Source organism: Drosophila innubila (genome assembly GCF_004354385.1).
Source record: "Drosophila innubila isolate TH190305 chromosome 2L unlocalized genomic scaffold, UK_Dinn_1.0 4_B_2L, whole genome shotgun sequence".
Taxonomy (NCBI): Eukaryota; Metazoa; Arthropoda; class Insecta; order Diptera; family Drosophilidae; genus Drosophila; species Drosophila innubila.
Window position 1 is genome coordinate 13,159,953 of NW_022995372.1, and position 21,431 is coordinate 13,181,383.

The 21,431-nt window shown below is 35.2% G+C and overlaps 2 protein-coding genes across 6 annotated transcripts in view; one reads left to right on the plus strand and one right to left on the minus strand.

Moving 5' to 3' along the window:
* Positions 1–8,014: 8,014 nt before the first annotated feature.
* Positions 8,015–18,067, minus strand: LOC117782246 (activating transcription factor of chaperone). Of its 4 annotated transcripts, none has more exons than XM_034619285.1 (5): positions 17,879–18,067; positions 16,909–17,193; positions 16,740–16,850; positions 9,154–9,401; positions 8,015–9,096 (listed from the first exon to the last, which is right to left on the minus strand). In XM_034619285.1, the coding sequence occupies exons 2-5, from the start codon at positions 17,051–17,053 to the stop codon at positions 8,503–8,505; spliced, it is 1,098 nt and encodes a 365-aa protein (XP_034475176.1). In that variant the 5' UTR covers positions 17,054–17,193; positions 17,879–18,067; the 3' UTR covers positions 8,015–8,502. The 4 variants fall into 4 exon arrangements, with proteins under 4 accessions (XP_034475176.1, XP_034475175.1, XP_034475178.1 ...); XM_034619284.1 differs by having other exon boundaries at positions 8,015–9,099; XM_034619287.1 differs by lacking the exons at positions 16,740–16,850; positions 16,909–17,193; positions 17,879–18,067 and adding an exon at positions 12,617–12,665.
* Positions 18,068–18,901: 834 nt separating this feature from the next.
* The window catches only part of LOC117779465 (protein WBSCR14 homolog), a 32,882-nt gene continuing 30,352 nt past the window's right edge, over positions 18,902–21,431 (plus strand). The window contains exons 1-2 of one of the 2 annotated variants that reach the window (XM_034615671.1): positions 18,902–19,003; positions 20,170–20,887. In XM_034615671.1, coding sequence (XP_034471562.1) covers positions 20,319–20,887 — 569 coding nt within the window. In that variant the 5' untranslated portion in view covers positions 18,902–19,003; positions 20,170–20,318. Of the gene's footprint in view, positions 19,004–19,387; positions 19,714–20,169; positions 20,888–21,431 lie in introns of those variants that run through there. The other variant, XM_034615670.1, reaches the window with a different exon arrangement.

The following is a 21,431-nucleotide window of genomic DNA, read 5'->3' on the forward strand; positions in this document are numbered from 1 at the left end:
CTGTTATGTAAATAAGCAACAGATGTCCATGCTGTTCATATTTAGGCCTGTTTCTGAAACCGCCTGTCTATTGCAGGGACTCCAACACGTTTTAAACTTCATCGTACTTAAATAACTTCAGTCGCCTGACGATTTTCAGAGACTAAACGTAATCTTCTTGAAATGAGTTTTATCTTAAGTGTAAATTAGTAATTTTCATGTATGTATAGAATAAGATTAGTAACTATATTATTATCATTAAAATAATAATATTTCAAGGAAAAATTAGTTATTATATCTTCTCATCAAAAGAAACCCTTTTATTTATTATTTTTAACATTGCAATTATTCACAAATTGAAAATCTGAAGCACTCAAGATTTACATTTCATATCATCTTGAAGATATTACATATCTTGTTCATATACCTAAGAAATGAAACTTTACGACTACCCAAGTAAGAGTTCTGTTAGCTAGCTTATTGTGTGCCAAAGGTTACTTGTCCTAAAGCTTCAAGGACATCCTCCATCTTATTGGCGCCCTTCAGAGGAACCTTTATGAAAGGCGCAGTTGTTGAGTGAATGAATAAGGTATACCTAGTAAAAGGTAAATAAATAAATTCAAAAATTAAGAGTTTACTATTTAAATCAAAAAATTATACTAAGTTTTCTAATTTTAACTATAATGAATAAATGTTGAAACAAATTAGATTAAATGGTAAGCCTCATTATTGGATGTAAAATTAAAATAAAATTTAAGAATAATACGTAGTTTATCCTTTTATTTTAAATTTTAATTATAGTTAATAGTTATACATAGTTTATAGTTTTTATTTTTAAATAATATATGCTAACTAAATATTTTCTAAAGAGCGAAAATAGCAAGAAGTGATGAAAATACATAATAATGTGTATACTAAGAATATATTAACTTTATTTGAATATTTAATTTTTTCCGCTTGATAGCCTTTGTTTCCGTGGCTTTGAAAACCATAATACAATTTAGGAATGTTTCCAAGCTACAATATATAAATAAATAATTTATTTTTTGTTCAATTTTATTAAATAAGGAATATTCATTGTTTGTTGTATAAAAAATAATGATAAAAAAAAATTTAAGATGAAATGTTCAACATTATTTTACTGATCATTTATATATTTTCAACACATCAGTCCAAGTTGCTTGAGCAACAGATCAGGTGATTCTTGTAAATATATGTAAATAAATAAATGTGAATATTAAAAAAAAAAAAAAAATTATATTTTCTACATTCACAGGCAGTGGGAAATACAGGCAAAATCTACAGGTAATAACAAGAAAAGCGATGAATCGTTAGTTATTACATTTTTTTTAAATTCGCATGAAATTGGAAATATATACCCTAGGAGTGAGTTGATTGCAGGGTATAAAAAACACCATTGCATATTTTAATTTGAGCCTTTTGGGATGAGACAAACAGGCAGCTGAGGCTTTGAGCATTGGGTTGCCTGGTGGCTGACTGGCGCCACTTTGACCAGCCCGCAAAACCGACGCCTTCAAACGAGCGACGCCGCTGCCAGAATACTGAAGAAGATGCAGACTTACAACCAAGCCAGGCCACCCGTTAATCACCGAGCACACTTATGCACACACAGATGCACACACACACTCACACACACATACACTAACAGACAAATCCAGCAACAATCTATTTACATTTACACCAAATGTACAAATTTAGTTATCGTTAGGTTGACTAAGGCAGCAGAAAGGGAGAGCTGTATATTTAGAGGAGGAGGAGGTAGAGAGAGAGAAGGAAAGATAGAGTGAGAGAGGAAGAGAGAAAATGTTTGGGAAAGGGAGCAACGTCAGACGTCACGCAAAAAGTTGTTTGCGTTGGCGAGCGCACAAAAGTAGGCAACGTTATCTTTCCCCTGCGGTTTCGTCAAAAAGGGGGAGCTGGAGGACATGGGACATGTTTACACACATGTTGGAATGTCTGTTTAATGTGTGTGTGCGTGTGCGCTTGCGTGTGTGTTTGTGCTGATGAGTTTTGTTTTTCTTGAACAAACTTTAATTGTTTTTGATTTTTCTAAGGATTCAAGTGACGCTCGCTCACTTGATGAGATATGATATCATGATGATGAGGATGTCCTTGATAATGATGATGTGTGTGTTGAAGCCTTTGAACGACAAACGTCAACAATTCAACAAATCAGCAAAGAAATAAAGAATAAAAGAATATATACAAAATAAAATGAATCCGCGCACTTGCTAATTAAATGCACATTTGTCAAGCTTCGCCTAGGGCAGCTTCTAACTTGGGAGCATCTCTCTTTCCTTCCCTCAGCGTCCTTTCACAATCGGCCTATTACCACTTGAAAACAATTGTGCAGACAATTGCCAAAATGTCACGTACAACATGTAAATGTCAAAGGGGTTGTGGAGTGTAAGCGAATGATACGAGTATCTGAGGCAAGTGGAACCGCTAATTGTTGCATGTAACGCGGATACTTCACGGCCCTGTCCTTTTGTATATGCACTTAGGGCTTAAAAAGACTGCACATTGCATGCAACACATGCAACGCCGGGGAAACACTGGAAGTACTGAAGCACCATGGGAAAATGTGAATAGAGACATGCTTTTCCCGTTTTGTGCCTCAGCTGGTTGGTAAATTGAAAATTGCGCTCATTTATTGCATTATTCGCAAACGAACTTTTTTTTGTCATGCCCCATTCAAATAGCCGTGAAATTGCATTCGATTTTGTGTCTGACAAAGTCTGCAACTGCAAATAAGAGCGAGAGAGATAGAGAAAGTGGAAGAGAGTAAGATAGAATGAGAGTGAAAAAGAAATGGAGTTGCAGGCAGTTATAGAAACTAATAGCTTCTGATTGTGACTGCTATTTAATGTGTGGTATTTGTAAAATATACTATTCAAATCAAAAAATAATTTAAATTGATTAAAAGCTGAGTTATAAAATTGAAACGTTAATTAAAAAAATGCAATTGCTAGTTCAGATCAAATTGAATTTATAATTCAAAATTACAAAGAATAATGACAGCTAAAAAATCATATTTAAGTCTTCTTATCTCTCATTACTGCATTAAATTATCGAAACTTTGTACATTTTCCCGGAAATCTACGAAAATGATTAAGATACAGTTATCAAAACAGTATTTAAAGTTTTAATATTTTTATATTTCCATGTTTTTTATTAATTTAATTTATAATTTTTGTACTTCAAAAGGATTTTATTCGTGACGAACCGGTCGACCTGAGTTTGAATCAGGAAGGGTTGACTTGATTTTATTTAACTTTTTTTTTAATTTAATTTTAATTTTTTTAAACTTATTTTTATATTTTTCTTACTTAATTTTATACTTTTTTAAAATATTTTTTTTACCTAATATTATACTTTTTACAGTTTTTATTGATTAAGTTACTGGTATTCGAGTATACTGGGCATCTAAAAAACTTGTTTTATTTAAAAAGAAGTTTTGTAGTTTCAAGTAAGGTCAGGATAATAATCAGCATATCTGTGACTTTGAATTGACTACATTTCAACAATATCTGACTAATTTGCAAATATGTATATATATATAAATATATATATGATTCGATGATTTACGTATTATAATGTATAAATAGTACATAAGCATCTAAGTAATTTAAGTATTCACTTAGAACACTTATACTCATATTCATTGGAGCTTTTGACTACTGGCCCACTGGGAGCCCATTCAATTGCGCTGGATGCGAATGAGTAAATGTAAACTGAGATCTCGCACACACAAACACACAGTGGTGTGACCAGTGGTGCTGGAAAAGAAGTATTGGAGGAATCAACGTCATCGTTAAATTTAATTAGGCATCAAATGACCAAGCGGCCGAGCTAAATCAAAAGGCAAATGGTCTGTAAGCGAACCAAGCTTAGCCGCCCAGCTACATTCCCAGCAATTCCCCAGACTCAACCCCTTTGGAACACTTTAAAATACAATTAAAAGTCAAAACGTCAGCGATGAAGCTGTTGGCGGTGCCTGTAAATGGATGCCATTTGGCAACCCTCGGCGGACTTAATTTGCAAGTCACCAACGACGCCAAAGAGGCGGCGGTAGAACGAATCAATGTGAGAGTGTTGGGGAAACATGAGCTGAAAGGAAGATAGGGGAGGGGTTGAGAACATGACACTCTTTTCATAACATTTAACAATGTCATAATGAGAATGACATGAAGTTAACCCTTGGCATGTTAATGAGCAACAATTGGATTTGCATTTTCCGATATGAGATGCGAAGAGATAATCACATGAGCCACATTTTCTCTGCGGCTTTTCCAATTGTTAATGGCCCTACGTATGAGTCATAGCCAGAGGTCTTGGCTAAATGTATTATGTGTCCATTAGTGTAAATTTTATTACCGCAAAATATGACGGAAGTGCGGAAACAGCTACAGACACACGAATGTATCTCAAAGATGCGAAACGAACTTATGTAATTACAGACCGCAACGAAATTGGTTTAGCACCACATGAGACAACATTTCAGCGTTAGATCTTCTAATTAGACGGACGCAAAGAGAAAGCCCAGCAGTCAAAGAAGGGAAGTGGAAGAGGGGAAATTGGCGAATTCAATTTATTTAACCAAAAATTAAATTGCACAAAACAAATTTCCATTACACCCGATTTTTATGGTCGCTTTTCCTCTTCAAATATAAATGCCAACTGTTTGATTTTTTTCGTTTATCTTATCGGCACAACGACATGACCCATTCCTTATCTTAGCCCGCAGACCAAACAGTTTTCACATACATTTTCACACACATTTCCATTTGCACCTTTCGACCAACCAATAAAAATAAACTTAAATAATATGTAAACAACATGAATAAACGGGTTACACTTGCATGTTTGCTCCAATGCGGGCCAATTTCAATTCAATTGAAAACTTTACGCCTCACAAATGAAACCCGGAGCTCAACCTGATAATTCTAAGGGTTGACTTGATATATGTACAATGTACATATACTCGAACAATTTCTGTCCGGGTAGCTAAGTGGGATTAGACATTATTTTCGCTTGCTATTTATAGCGATTGGCAAACACAACGGGGATCTCTAGATAACGGAAAAACAAACGTAAAAATAGAGATAGTTTAGCTAAAATTGAAATGAAAATATTTAAATGAAGGTTGCAAAGAAAAAATCCTGTTGAAATCGACTATATTGCAATCTTTTTCATATATTTAGGTATAAATAAATAATAATTAAAACAAAGTAAATGATTATTTTCACAAACAGTTTTGAACTGGCTGATGGGATTTTTATATATTTTTTTTTAAAAACACAAAAAAAAAATTTAAGCGTATTTCGTTTTTATAAGAACTATTTCAACAAAGACTAAAATATTAACTAATGTTGAGGGACTCGTACGAAAGATACATATTATTAGCGTTTCACAGAATGAAAATGATAATTCAGATATATTTAAATACTTGTAGTTGCTAGATACCGTTTACTGAGTAATAATTAAACTGAAAAACTAATGTTATTGATAGTAAAAAAAATATAAAAAATATAATATTTTAAATAAAATCTTGCTTAATGTGTCTTTAAAATTGTGTGTTAGCTAAAAATAATATTAAAATGTTGGTGGATTGTGGCAATGGAGAAGTTTATCCATTGTCTTTATTATCATCAGCATCACTACATGTTAAAAATTATTTAAGTGAGGCATAGACCTGATTGATACAGAATATCTGAAAGTCGAGCACTATCGGTTGTTGCTTTCATAATTGTTTCTCAAGTGACAAATCATGATCTTCCGCTTCTTGAGTCGTATTGGAATTTGGTATTTTGCTGATGTATGAATAAAGATATTCCTCAAAATCAACTTAAGGAACGCTCCTAATTTGACTGAGTCCATGTCAATATAAAAATAGACCAACACATATGAATTTATTCAGCGCCTATTCAAAAAGCCTTTCCACAATTTTCCAAATTTGTTTGCTCTAATTCGTGCTTGAGCTCGATTGAAGCACTTGAAATGAAATTTGGCTAGTCTATCACCTCGGCATTTAAGAATGGAATAAAAGGATTCGCGTGTGATGATGATGACGAGGAGGCGAGCTAATAACAGGATTAACACAATGGAGGCAAATTGAATTTGATGCCAATACACGCTTAGAGTCACAGTCTAGAGAGCGCTGTTTCGAAGTGGAAAGGGTTGGGCGTGGGGGAGGGGGAGGGGCAGAAAGAGCGACGTCGTCGATGAGCAAACACAAAGTCCCAAACGTAATTTTCACAAATTCATTGAACTGCGTGAGTGTGAAAAATAACAATTTAGATAAACATTGCGACGGCGACGCGGCGACCTCCATGGGTGTCGTGTCGGTACAGATCCGTGACACACACACACACACACACACACACACACACACACACACACACACACACACGCCCAACGCACACACACGGCGGGAGAGTCCCAACTGTGTGAGAGCGAGAGAGAGAGAAAGAGAAGGAGGGTGGACCAAAGCGAGACATGGGCGGCAGCGCGTCGACCGTTGACACAGAAATCATATTAATATAAATTAACGATGTGGAAAATTTAGTTTAGTAGTGAAAATGGCGACCGAGAAGCCACTGTCAAAGTGCAAAGAGTCCAAATGGAGCTTGGGAAACAAGAAGTCAACTTGTGGCTCACGTCGCCATCTCATCAGTCAAATGCGCCTTGGCGCGCAAATCCCATGAAACTGAAATCCAGAATACCAGAATCCCCAACATTGAAAAATCGTTTTGCTGTTGTTTTGGCCCGCAATTCGGATTCGCTTTTGGCACCGACTGACTGCATCAATCTCCATCGCCATCTCAATATTCATCTCCCGTTGTCTCTTTTTTCAATTTTTCAATTAATTGACGCTCTTGATGCACTTGATTTTCTGTTAAACATGACGTTCATGGCTAATAACTTCCGCGTAGACATAATCGTAATCCGATTATAAATCCCCTATGTCACATGTGTAGGTGAGTGTACGTCTCAGTCTGTGTGAGTGTGCGAAAATATTGTTGACTATAAATTGATTAAGCAAACTTTTTTACAACTTGTATGGAAAATATTGAAAATAATCTATGTGTAGTCGACACAATAAATTCTCTATATATTTTATTTGCATAATGCAGTATTTTTTAACCAACTAAAAAATATTATCTAAGAAATTTACACCTCAACTATTTATTTATTAGGTTTCTTCTATTATCGAGCATCCTTATATTTTAATTATTTTCTATTAATTTAATTTAAATCAATAACAATCATAATAAGCCTATTTCAAAGGTATTGATTAATTTTTATAAACAGAAGGACCAAGGCATATTCTTTTGAAAATTAAAAGGGTACCTTTAAAAATAGCATTGATAATGTGAAATGTATTTACCCCATATTGAGAAATTATAATTACTCCTATCAATTATCCCTATAGCGATAAGCAATCTATTAGCTTAAGTCTCGAAAATTTCAGTAGTCGTTGGACTCGCGCTTAGCTAAACAAGGGTATTATAATTATGCAAAACTAATTTAAGTAGGCAGCTCATTTAATTTTTTTTAAACGTAAGTCGAATAGTTTTTGTTCTACGAACTACTTAATTGAACGATTAGTAATTAAAAGTTTACCCTTCATCTTTCTTAGTAATGAATAAAATATGGAAAAAGTATTGTTTAGTGTGTCATACATCATTTAAACTACTTCCATTCTATACAAATTATTTTTATCAATTTTTATAAATTATTAACTTGAAATCGTTTCCTAAACAAAATACATTCTAATCTTAAGCTTGCTTATACTCTAATCGCCTTCACTTCCCAAAAAAAATGTTTGAAACCAATTTTGAATGAATCATTTACCAGCAACGAACCATTTCACCACCCAATCAGTAAGTGGAAAATACAGATAATTCTTGATATAAAAAGTATTCCTGTCAAGAAGACCATTTCAAAAGGTGAAAAGAAACCAATTCCATTTTTTTAAAACCCTTTAAATTTATTACTGATACATTGATAATAAGTATGCTGAATATTACTTTTATTGTTAATAATATAAAATTAATTATTTCACAATTGTCAAAAGAACTTACACAAATGCCAAAAAATAATTCAAAACAGCAGCCACCGCACAGGGTTTTAAAAAGTTGATATGAGTTGAAGAAGGGTTTCGTAGTTGTTTTTTTTTATGTATAATATTTTGGTGCCCATTTGGACCCATTGGCCTGTGCGGCATGGAATGATGTTGTGTTGTCCTAGACCAGTACTGGCAATGGAATTCGAAGCGGCTGTAAGGCAACTTGTCATGAGTGCCAAGATGCTGGCCAGGACAGGCTGCTGTTCGATTGATTGATGTTAATTGCATTTGTGCAGAGTGTGGGGGAAAATTAAGAATAAAAATAGTTGGGAGGGGTTTGGGATTTACAACGTGACGATAACGATAACTTTGAAAAGGCATTAAACTAAGGATGAAATTTTGAACTCTAAGGTGGAAGCAGGTAGCAGTTTCTATTTCTTGCGTCCGTGGTAGAACTCGCGAATAAGCTGACGCAGATACCGCGATTCATTGCGACGCTCGGCGAGTGTGCGACGCAGTTCGTCATTGGCCTCTATCAGCTGCTGTTCCTCGCCAAGCACATGTTCCATTTCAATTTTCTTCTTCTGGCGATAGCGAGTAGCCGCATTTTTGTTTTGTTCCTTTTTTCTTATTTTGCGATCCTCCACGCCGCGTCCATAAGTACGAGTGCGCTTTTTCGTACTGCTCGGGGATGCTGCTGTTGACTGCGCCTCCTCTATGGTATGCGCTGGTGAGCTGCTGCTTGTCTCTGGTAGCCATTCTTCATCCACATCCGCAACACTGCTGCCGGTAATGCTGCTGTCGCTATTGCTGCTGCTGCCCAACGATGACGACGCTTGAGATTCGCAGTCATCATTGTACTGCTGCCAGTTGGTCGGCAGCTGCAGTTCCTGTGCACGCATATTGACAATATCATCGACCAGCTTAGATTCACGATCAATTTGACTGACCGGCATCCAGTTGTTGGTAAAACTGTAAGCCGGAGTAGCTGCCGCTGGAGATGTTGCTTCCGTGGCATTGTGTTGCTGCAGTACAGATTAATATTAGAATATTTCCAAGTGATATTCGATTAATTTACTTACCACCCTTTGCTCCTCTTTGACAAGCTCATGCTGTTGTTGTTGGTAGGCATCAAATTGGGGCGGCGACTGCGGCGGCGTCAGCTGTTGCAATGTAAACGAAGAGTCGCAATGTTGGAAATCCGCGACTGTAGCAGCGACTTGTGCTTTGGTTATGGGTAGTATGGCCTGTGACAACACATCAAGGTGTTGTGGAAAGCCTGCTGTCTCATACTCTATGTAATGCGGCGCCTTTTGGTCTAGAAGGCACTCTGTATATAAGAAATAAAAATAATTTGTTGAATTATTTAATGTGTATTTAAAGTTTAGGCCTATCTGTTCGTTTATTAATTAATTTCAAATATAATTTTATCACGATCAGATCCTTATAAAGAGTCTAAGTACAGCATATTCAAGCATCATCTATCAGGTGCTTCTGGTATCTCTCTGATCACAGAGAGCTGGAAGAATAATAAATAATACTACAAATATAAAAAACAATCTCAAGAAGTAGAAAGTATCATCCCAAAGACTTAACTTAAACAACGTTTATATTAATAAAGCTCAGTAAAGAACTTTTCAACTTATAAAATTAGTAAGGAATGTAGTTGTAATGCATGTGTCTATCATTATTTACTTTTACATAATTTAATAGAAATTTCCACTTGTTTTCTATACGTACTTTAGCTACATCTGTTGCATGGCTGTACCAACAAAAGCAACAACAACAACAACAACGTTGACGACAACAACTACGTCGTAATATTAGAACTGTAGTTGTTCTATATTCTCAACTCAAACTGATTTGCATTGAAGTGAAGGACGCCTGGACCAGAGACCAACAAGAGCATATAGTAAATATTTGCATATTGATTGTGGCACATTTCCAGCAGTGATTGTTTTGTTTCAATTCAATTTATTGATTCTAAACTACAAGAGAGACGACAAATATTGAAATCAACCGCTGTCAAGTCGTCGATTTGATTATTTGGTTGCCTTTTGTCAATTAAGAGGTGGCAAAAAATAAATCGCGCGTGGTCGGCAATAGGTTATCAGTGTTTTGTGGCAGTTACCAAGTGCAATCCACAGACAGACTTAGACGACAGACCGAAGAGTAATGATGACCTTCGTCTGCGCACCTGTTAGGTATACCAGTTGGCACATTAAAACACCTTGGGCTGGGACATATTCCCCCACTAAGCACTTGGGACTGGGTCTCTTCATTACCATAACACGTTCCATTATACTTTGTGCCACAATCTCGGGGCGTGATAAAGCGGAGCAATTGCAACGATACTCAATTGATTTACATAAAAATCTAGTTTCAATTTATAATACAATTCAGTTGAAAATGTTGCTTCAATTGGGCGAACCCACAATAACATATAGAAAGTATAATTTAAAAGGGAATACTTGAGGCGAGACAAATGGAAAGTTTTAAGTTAATTTACATTGTTGTTAATGGCTATTTATAGAGATCAGTTCAGACCACAATAAGTATCAGACTAGTCAATAATAGTTAATAATTGTTCTTTAACTGATTTGTTGCTAAGCAATGACAAAGTTTACTGACCTTATTGCTGTATTGCTAAAATATGCAGCTAATAATATTTAAAAAAAGCCTATTTGTCTGACATCTTTATCTACTTTGTGTGCATTAAATATATACTGATTTGCTTAATGATAAGCAACATAACAAATATTGTAAAACTTTGTGTTGTATCATTTACATCTTTGAGCTAAAAAAATATAATTTACCATCAATAAAGTAGTCAAAGTAGTCTTTTTCTAGTCAAGATAAATTTCATATTTCATACATTTTTTAATATATACTTTTGAAAATAAAAAACAAATAATAATTGACTTTTTAAATAATTTGGATTTAACAAATTTTTTAGTTTCTTTTTTTGCTCAGCGTGTTAAATTTATGAGTCCAGAAATTGTGATTGTGGCAGAGCTAACTTGATCGTGCCTTTCACCTTTATGAAATAAAATATTTAAACATTAATAAATACTTTGCTAATAATAAAATCGTATCTATAAAATTTTAGGAATTTTTCCAAATTTATCATCTACAACTTTATTTTCAAACATTTCAGTGACCTTTCTTTAAACAGTTAAATAATAATATAGCCTAATCTGCAGTCAGTAGAACTTATCTCTAGACAGTTCACATTTTGTCCTACATTTTGCCTGCAAACTACGCAACTTGCAGTTGCAGTTGAAAGTCAGTCCAGCCTGGACGATAGACAAACAATTCAGAGATTAATGCAAACAAAGTTGCCATTGTGAATAGCAAATAGAACGGCTGAGAGAAGCAAATGCAATGCCATTCCATTCGACACTATCGTTTGAGTATACATATTTTGTAAAAAGTAATACATTTATATTTAATGGGGGCATGATTAAAAACAACCTTGGCGTTTCAAACTTATAAGTATGTTTTGAAATTGCCGGACACAGACACAACTCAGCAGTTTGCCTAGAAAAATAGCAAAAACAACAATTCAGTAGGAATAAAAATGAGTAAAAAATAACTTTTCTGATTTTCCCTAAAATTTATACAATATAAATGGGGTTTCCACACAATGTAAGCCGATTAAAACGTACTTTATTTTATAAGAGGTTCACAAGGAAATCTGTAAATTATATTAGGTCAAGGTTATAGAAAGTCTATTTAAAAATTGGACTAGCCTTATGGCAGACTAAAAATATATGCTTATCAGTTAGAAATAATCAAATGACAGTTGAATATATTAATCGCGCATTTCGAATTTTGCAAATATTTGGAAAGGGCGCGTTCATTCCACCAGTCAAGTCATAATATGCAAATTAATTTTATAAATACTAAACAGAAAGCGAGCGAATCGCTGCAAATGGAAAACGATAAAAAGAGGAGTACAAGGCATTATAAACCCGCTGAACCGGAAAGTAATCTTCAATAATCGACCAGACTTTGTACAGCTTCATCGAAGTCAGTGAAAAAGATTGAGAGATATGTGTTTCTCAAAAAAGAAATAAGCAAGTTCTATGTACAATTATACTATCATTAAACTAGTATTGGGATTTTATATTATTGTACACCTTTACACCCCTGTTATCCCAAAATTCTAAATGGAAATATGTGATTACATCTTGTCATACATATTACAGTTCTATATAGTTCAAGCTAATCAATAAGTATTTAGATTAGAGATATTTTTGATTCTTTATAATAAAACTGTTTGTGCTGACTGACTTATTGATTTTTGTGCAGCCCAAACGATAAGTCCAAGGAGGCTGAAGCTTTGACACAACATGGCTGAGACAAGTTCATCGTGCAATAAGACGGTTTTTTGCGAAATTACTACTAGAAGCGGGTCAAATTCGTTGTCAAAATAATCCCCCATTCTTACACATATATAAATGCTGAAACTATTCCAGCTACTTCTATTTTATACTAAATGATACAGCTTATATGTATATATACATAGGTAAGTATACTAACCATAGGCTTGTTGCATAAATATATAACTGCTCATAATTGCGGCAGCAGCGACTCAGATTCAGAAAGATTATATCAAATTTCAAGGAAAAATGTGGAAAAACAAGTGGCAGTAATGAGAAAGGGATTGAAAAATTAGCCCTATAAATTAAGTGTAAATTAACGCTAAAAGCGTGAAAAGAAAACTAAACATAAATCGTGAACAACGTAATTAAAACTTTAAAACTAATTGGTAAAATTGCTAGATTAACGAGATGCGCTTTAAAAGATATGTATATTTAAGAATTATTTGCAAAAGAATGAAATAGAATGCAACAGGCGGAGGAGAAAATTCGACCTGTTAAATAAAAAATCACAGCGAATTTTGAACGGGTATCAAAAACTGGCTCAGCAAAGTGTTTGCCAAGTTAATAACAATAAGCGCAAGGCACAGACAAAAATATGTTAAATGTTTTATAAGTTGAATGTGCGTATGTTTTTTTTGAGGGGCAGGGGGGAAGGAGCTTGAATGTATGTTTATGTTTCTGGTCAACTGCTGCCGCAAATAGTTCGTGGGCGTGGTTAGCACAGGCAGCTGCAGTGGGGGCGGCGATTTGAGCTGTTTAGCGTCGCTTCACCAACTTTTGCGAATTGATCACAATTTCACGGTTCCACATGTAACGGTATCCGCAGTGTGGTATCATGCTCACAAAGTCCTGCGCGCTTACAATCGAATTCTGGCCGAAATTTTGAAACCGTTGCTCCAGTTTAGATACAGATTAAGAACAGAGACAGGACGACAGATAGACTAAGATAGCTTTATGGTTCCGTTGATCAGCTACATATAGTTGGATCTGGATGAGCACCTCAAACGCACGCGTTTCAATTTGTTTGGCGCCGTTGCGAATTGTAATTGATAGACTCGAACACGGTTTGACAATCAGTGCACAGGTTACAGTTCGGCTTGCCTTGATTTTGCACTCTCTCTCTCTCGCACGTTCTTTTAAATACCAATTTAATTCAATTCGATTCAATTATTTCCAACGTTATTTTCCGTTTAGTGATTTTTTTGCGCGTTTCAAAACGCCAAGACGTGTGTCTTGCTTGTTGTTGTTTTTGTCTTTTTCTCTTTTATTTGTTATTTGTTATTTATTTTTTCGCTTGAAGGCAGTTTCTTTGTTTTCCAGTTTTTTACTGTTGTTGTTATTGCTGTCGTTGATTTTAACTGAAACCAAAACCGAGCTTTTAGTCGAGCGCACGCGTCAGAGTAACAATTTGCACTGAGCATTGTTCGCAGAGCGCACACGGTTTTTGCCCTGTTCACGTCAACAAAAACCATACAAAAAGAGAGCGTAACAGCGGAAAGAGCGTGAGAGAGAGGGAGGGTGTATTGGTGTGAGTGTGGGAGACAACAAGCCCTGCAATAAGATCAATCTCTGACGCTGTTGTCTCTCCAATACAAGATCGTATCAGTAATCGATCGCGAACACGAAGCTGAACACGAACCCAGTGCCGAATCCGTCTCCAAAGCTCTCATGCCAACGGACTTGGCACAGTGGACAACAGACAATTGATAGTATTAACAATTTAATAGGCTACTATTTGTGCAATACAATTAGAAAATACACAAAAATAAGATAAACAAAAGTGAAAGCCCTTTATGAATATAGCAAATACACATTTGCCCATGGCATTCCAAATATCTTTGATTGGTAATGATAAATAAAGTGCAACGATATGTTAGCCATAGAAACTTTATTTTAATCGAAATACATTTTAAATAGCAAAACGGTTAATAAAAAAAATATAAAACGATAGATTGCCTTTAGAGGCAAAGAGTGAACTGTTAATTCAGCTAGATTGATTTAAAGATTCTAAAACTTTTTGTTAAAGAATTTAAATTTAATTAAACAATAATCTTCTTGAAACTTAGGATGTATATTTATTTTAAGTCATGTTTTTAGGAATTTTAATTTTTGATCTTAATTATAAGTAATATAAAATGCCAATTAATCGATTTACAAAATTTCTTCCGATTATGCACCTGAGAGTTTGAGTCAATTAATAATAAGTTTTTTCCCACTGTAAAACAATCTACATTATTGAATTTTGCTCAAGCAAACATTATCAATATAATTTTAATAAATATACTGTGCAAAGTAAACCAACAGGTCTTCGAACATTATTGTCAACGTCTAACCCCCCAAAATGTTGATAATCGTTCAATTTATAATAAATTTTAACAGTCGGTCGATGCGAAACCTCAGTAAAAAAACAACATAACGATCGTTGAACTCGATTCCTCTCGAATGCAATTATAAAATATAGAATTGGCCTGTTGCTAATAGCACATAAAAAAAAAACAAAATTATATCACATATATTATACTATCAACAAAATAAATTTTATTCGTATAAGCTGCACTTTATAATAAAAGCCAGCTTCGGAGTTCAATGACAGCGCCCTATTTTAAAGCTCGTATCTCTCACTCTCTTTGGAGATGAAAGCTGCATAAATATATACTCGTATACTTGTTATAAAGAGTTTGTAATGATGGCAGACCAAGCCCCAAAAAGAAGTCAGACAGGGTGCAGATGTTGATGCGAAAATGGGGGGCACGTCCCAAAAGAAAAAGTTAATTTTAAAACAAAGAAATTGCAACTGCAATTTCCTGTCGATTTAAGTGGCGGCCCAAAAATATTTAATATGTAATCGAAAAATAACATTAAATGTCCATATGCTGGTTAGACTGAATGCGTTAAATATAGTATAACGATTGGTTCATTGATCTGCCCAAATGATAAGTCCTCGAACCTTTTCTGTCTCATTCTCTGTTTAACTCTATTGTCGCATTTCGAAGGTTTCTCCAATGGGTATATTTCAGTTTATAGTTTATTAATTCAAGCAACAGCCTGACCTTCAACTAAATGCTCAAATCTGAATTGTTTGTTTAAGTTCTTAACAAACTTGTATTGAGAAAAGTCAAAAGCTCAAGAGAACTTTTAGCATATTGGAAACATTTGTAATTTATTAATAAGTTCTCAATTTTGAGAGATTCAAATCAATACTTGATCATTTAGACAACATTATGAAACTTCTAAAAATTGTTAAGCCCAAGAGTAGCACAAAAATAATTCGTTGACATTTTTATGGCCAGCTTTATAATAGTCAACATTATGTAGCTGGCAAATGATCACGTTTATAGACCATAATTACAAAGCAGACAATGCCAGACACAGCAAGCGAAACAATCACAAAAAATTCCATAAAAATATTCAATAACAATAGCAAACAAACCGGTTTTCCAACTGCACTCTGGCACTTACCTGTCCAAAAAAAACCTGCAAGCTGATAACTAATCAGTTAAGAGAGCAGATAAACTACAATCTATCCAAAAGCACTGAAATTTCGTTAAAATTCCGTATGCGAATACATTAATATTCTAGTTTGAAAATTTTCTAAAAATATATCAAATATCGGAATTGCTAAATATATATTTAATAAGTATGATGTGCTTTGTCTAATATGGCAGATCTTGTTTCTTTCGGACATAAAACGGAACAGGTTAAATTAGAAATATTTATATATACTACATATACAAATTCAACGTGATTCAAGAAGCAAGCTGAAGCTGTTTAACAAGATCAGTTCGTATTGTTTGTCTACGTTTTTTCAGACGTTCAAAGTTCAAGTTTATTTTCAAATGTTTTGATTTGGGCTTGGTATATAACATACTCTGATATTTTTGGCGTCTATGAACCTATGGAGTTGCTGTATCTTTCAATAGGTTACATTTTTTTAAAGATCTCTCTAAGTTTCTATTCATATTTTAATCTTTCTCATTAACTTGATAATTAAAGCAAAAAAAAGTTTTTGGTTTTTATTATTTACCGAGATTTGGCAATTATTGAATTAGGGAATTTGTTTTATTTTCTAAGGGCATTAATCAAAAGATTCTTACAATAAGTAAGTTGCTCCGATATCTAAGTTGAATGACATTCTCCCTATTTGGTACTATTTTAGCTTAACAATTATATATCAGTCAGGTATCTAAATTCAAATTCGTGTTCCTCAAACTTTTCCATTATATTACAGTTACCATAATATATAAGAAATAATTTATAAGAAGTAGTATATGTTAACTTGCCTTCATCCTTCAGATCCAGAAACTCCACAACCAAATCCTCACCGCAGATCAGCTCCATGGAAACAGCCTCCTGTAGGCTATCGGCTTCATCGTCGCTCATAAGAGTAATACCTTAAGGAGAAGTAGGTTTATTTATTTGATAAATCACCATATGATTTGATCAACTGACCATTTGCAAAGTTATCGTCATATAGAAAGGTGGCGACTGTCGGATCATCAAGCGCAAAGAGCTCGCTGGCCACCACAGATGGTGGGGAAGCCGGCTCCAGCTTGAGATCCCAGTAGAGTTCCTTGGGCAAATCCAAACTTTCCATTGTCTGTGTTGTTGTATTTGTATTGATCAAAATCAGATGAGTCTAAACTTGATGTGCAATATATGGAATCCGGTCGTAAGAATGTGATGAACGCTGGTTGTTCTTGTTGTGTATGTTGTTGTGAGGACGCCATGGTGGCACTGTAATGATCATAAAAAAAAAAAGAATGTGACATTATACAAACGTTTCATTAGCGACGATTACTTGACAATATTTTGCTGACCTGCACTGTAAATGCACTGGCGGGAAACAAATAATAATTCTACAATTCATTCTGTCTGTGACGTAAACTGCTGATAAGAATTTTCTCTATACCCCGTTCCGATTAACTTTTACAATTTATTTAAATTACTTCCACATAAAAATGTAAAATTAAGCTTTCAATATATGGATATGTGCATATAAACAACTTTCTGCGGTGGCAGCGCAGTTAACGTCAACGTCGATCTCTTAACATGCTCAAAATGCATTGTTCTAGCAAAAGAGAGAGAGAGAGAGATAGAGATGATTCACTGTCCGCTGCACGTGTTGTTGCCTGTGGCAAGCACAAACAAATATACTGGCCCAAGGGTTACTCAATTTGCGATATGATTGCATCAGCCAATTTAGTCTCTCCAGCTGATTTTATGGAGGTTGTTGCATGCCCCAAACAGTTGCCAATGTTTCTGCCACGTTACCATGAAATGACAATGCACTCACACATTGATAATAACGTTACACGAATATGCAACGCAACTGCGTTTGAGTGTGTGTGTGTGTGGGCGAATCCACCATTGCGAAATACATATGTCTTGTGCTGCAGTCGATTTAAATAACAATACTTACAATTTCTTTTTAATCATTTTCATAACTTTTGTGTGTTGGGGCACTGAAAGTGCTTGTTGCTTTGCTTGCGCGCAAGCTATAGAGCCATCTTTATGTCCATATAAATGCAAAAAACTTTAGTGAAAATAATTGAACCTTTTTGCGTTTCATTTGGGACGATACTAGTTGTTTTTTGAATGACTTTGCCACCTGGGAGAAAAAATTAAGTCATCTTGATAGTCTGGCAGCCTTGAATACTGATTTAGATCATTTTCCATTTAGTGTCTTTTTTCTGGTTTTAAGTTTTACTTAATTTTTTAGCTGGGGCTAAAAATATTGTTGCAGAATAATTGTTAGTATTATGTCGAATTTCAGATTGGTTTTTTAAAATTGAATTGAATTGTGCACCCAGACTGATTTTAGTTGGTTGATTTCGCTAAGTTTGCATCATTCAGCTTTAGTCTTGCAGTGAGCCCCAATACTGAATCAGTGTAAATTATCACGCATGCGGCCACACTGGCTAATTTAAATTTAACTTAATGCAAATTTCAAAATGCAATAGTTTTAATAAATTAATAATTTGATTAAAATAAAAATTTGAAATAAGATAAAATATGGAAAACATTTTTATGAAAGTTGAAAGTTCGTCACCCCCCTCCCTCCCCTCCCCCTCAAATTTTCATTTTAATTAAAATAGAACAAGCTGCCAGACCAGGAAATTTTGTAGGGTGGCAGCCTTTGTACCTGGTGGAAACGTTTTACACCAGTGCTGGCAAGTTTTTAGAGGGAAAAATAGCTGTTTCTGTTGAATTCTGTTCAATTTGTTATTGTGGGGCTTTTGCACGGTTTTACCAAAAACGTTAATACCAAAATTTAGCTGAAAATATTTTTAAAATAGCGAGTTTTCCAGCTTACATATATTAATCCTCAAATTTTTCTAGCGTACGAGCTCTGAAAATAGCCAGAAGTAGCTATAAAAAGGCTAAGTTGGCAACAGTGACTACATAGTCGCAATGGCAAATTAATTAATATGAGTGCTTAAACAACATTTAATCTGAGTGTATTGTACGCTCGCGCGTTAATATTGTGTAAATGACGAGCGTGTGCTAAACGGCAGAATACTGACGCGCCCCTTAAACGGACAATGTGGGTGAATGTTTGTGAACGATATGTGTAAAAACAGAGGTCAAAAGTGCACGCAGGCCAAATCTAATGGTCAACAAATGCAACATATGACGTAAATCAGGCATTGACGCTATATTATAACAGTTGTTTTCTAAAAATTGTAGTCAAATCACAACTCTGGCATTTGTTTTTGTTATGCATTAAGTACGTATGTATGTACACATGTATATATGTATCTATATGTAAATATTATGTGCAAGCGCAGCCAACGCTGACGTCGCTGCTAATGTTGTTGCTTCTTCTTTGACGCCCTGCCATTCACCGTTGCCGTTGACCAACGCTAGCGCCAGAAAATTCCTATACTGATAAGACACTTGCGTATGAGAGAGAGCAAGTCAAAGAGAGGGAGTGTAAAAGTGAGCCAGAGCCAGAGTGAGGATGAGAACGAGTGAGAGAGAGAGACGTGCTGCCGTCAGCTGTTTTATGTTTTGATTGTGTGCAGGGAAATAATCGCAATCGCACAGGTTTTCAGCTTTGTTCTTGACTTTCTGCGAGAACGCTCGAGCTGCGATCAGTACCGTTTGTGAAATTGAAAAGTCATCAACTGCTGTTACCGCGTTCAATTAAAACGCCGAAAGCTTTTAACTTTTTGTATTATCAGCACAACCGACTCACGCCTCAACTTGAATAGTTGCTTCGCATGTGCATATGTATTTATATATATATATATGGTGTGTATATATGGTGTGCGTTTGTCTGTAGTGAATTGTGATTATTGCGCTATTGTGACGCATATAACGGCAAACGCGTAAAAAGTTGGGCGTGTTTGTCATTAGATAAGAAGAAGAGCAACTCGAATGTCAAAACAACAACAAAGGCAACAAGTGCACAAACGTTAAGAATAAAATAGCTTAAAAATTCAGCAAAAAAATATAAAAAGTTTTTTAATAAATGTGGAAACAATTTCAAGCATTCAATTAAAAGTGCAAATTGCTGAAAAAAAAACAAAAAAAAATTATAGAAATGTGGTAATAAATAATAAAAAAAAATACAATGTGTTAATTGAAGTTTTTCACAGTGATAATCTTCAAGATAAGATTATATGTATATTTTATGCAAAGTGTTAAAATCATAGCAGTTCTTGAAATTCTGGCAACGTGTAACCGCAATTAAATAACGTTTTGCAGAGTTCAATTTGTGCATAATAATAATGGTGAAAACTAACAAAACGAGTGTAAAACATTAAGCTTAAAATCTATAGCAGCACCTGGTCACACTACAAAATCAACTAGAAATAAATAATATAAATTGTTATAATATTAACAATAATAAAAAAATGATGTTGAACAAATACGAAAGCTACCAACGCACAAACAACATGTTTCCACATCACCATCAACAACAACAGCAGCAACAGCAGCAGCAACAACAACAACAACAACAACAACAACATCAGCTATCTCTTTCGCATTCACAGCTACAGTCGTTGCCCCATCCACTCTCTCAGCTGCAATATGCCGGCAGCACAGACGTCGTCGGCGCAGGCAGCACGTCGGCAGAGCTGGCTGCCGCTGAGATTCTGGCGGCATCGAAGGCGGAACGAGAATCGATACATTCGGGACAGTTTATGGTGTCGCACTTCGAGGCCGAGGAGGCGCAAGATGATCTCGAGGATGATGGCGAGGTGAAGATGCTCGATCCGGAAGATCCGAGCCTAGATAAAGCCGACGAAGAGGCAAACACCTGTCGCGACGTGCAGTTGTACGTGCCACAGACGGTGGTGCACTTTCCACGCATGGATATGCATCGTGAATGTGATGACAATAGCATGGGCATTATTACTTCCCATCTGGAGATCGAGACATCGCTGACCAAGCTCTTCAAGTGCATGAATCTGGCCTACAGGTGAGTTGCGGTCACTCTCACCCCACTAATTGTCCACACACCCTTCGCGTGATATTTATCTGGGTCTGTATTTGCTTCTGGGAGCGGGGACTGGCCGAATAGACTTGTCCGCATAATCGGGGCACATGTTAACGCCGACGCCAACGCCAACGTCGCTGCTCGGGTTACCTGAGCGCACAACTACGTCTAAACGCTCGCTCACTCTGTCTTCTTTGTCCACTGTCTTCGTTTTCTTTGTCTTCTCCGTTTTCCATTTCTGCTGACATTCGCTAATGCAATCAGACAACATTAAATTCCTATATGAATTACATATATACATACCTATATACATATTAAATGTACATAACATTTACTTAGTTGTACCTACACCCATATTTGCATACCCTAAAGTCTATCAATTTCATTTTAATAAAAAATGTATTTTAAATTCAAGTGTAGAGTATGTAGAAGAACTGTTTAATCAAAAGAAAACTTGTTTCATATTGTAAAAATATTTAAAAAAAAAAAAACATAATTTCGATCGTTATCTATGTCAATTACGACG

Coding starts and splice junctions, on each gene's coding strand:
- LOC117782246 (XM_034619284.1), bottom strand. CDS start 17,053: ATGGAAAGTTTGGATTTGCCCAAGGAACTCTACTGGGATCTCAAGCTG. Junction 16,851..16,908: donor TGACGATAACTTTGCAAATG/GTCAGTTGATCA, acceptor CTTCTCCTTAAG/GTATTACTCTTATGAGCGAC. Junction 9,100..9,153: donor TCAAAGAGGAGCAAAGGGTG/GTAAGTAAATTA, acceptor TAATCTGTACTG/CAGCAACACAATGCCACGGA.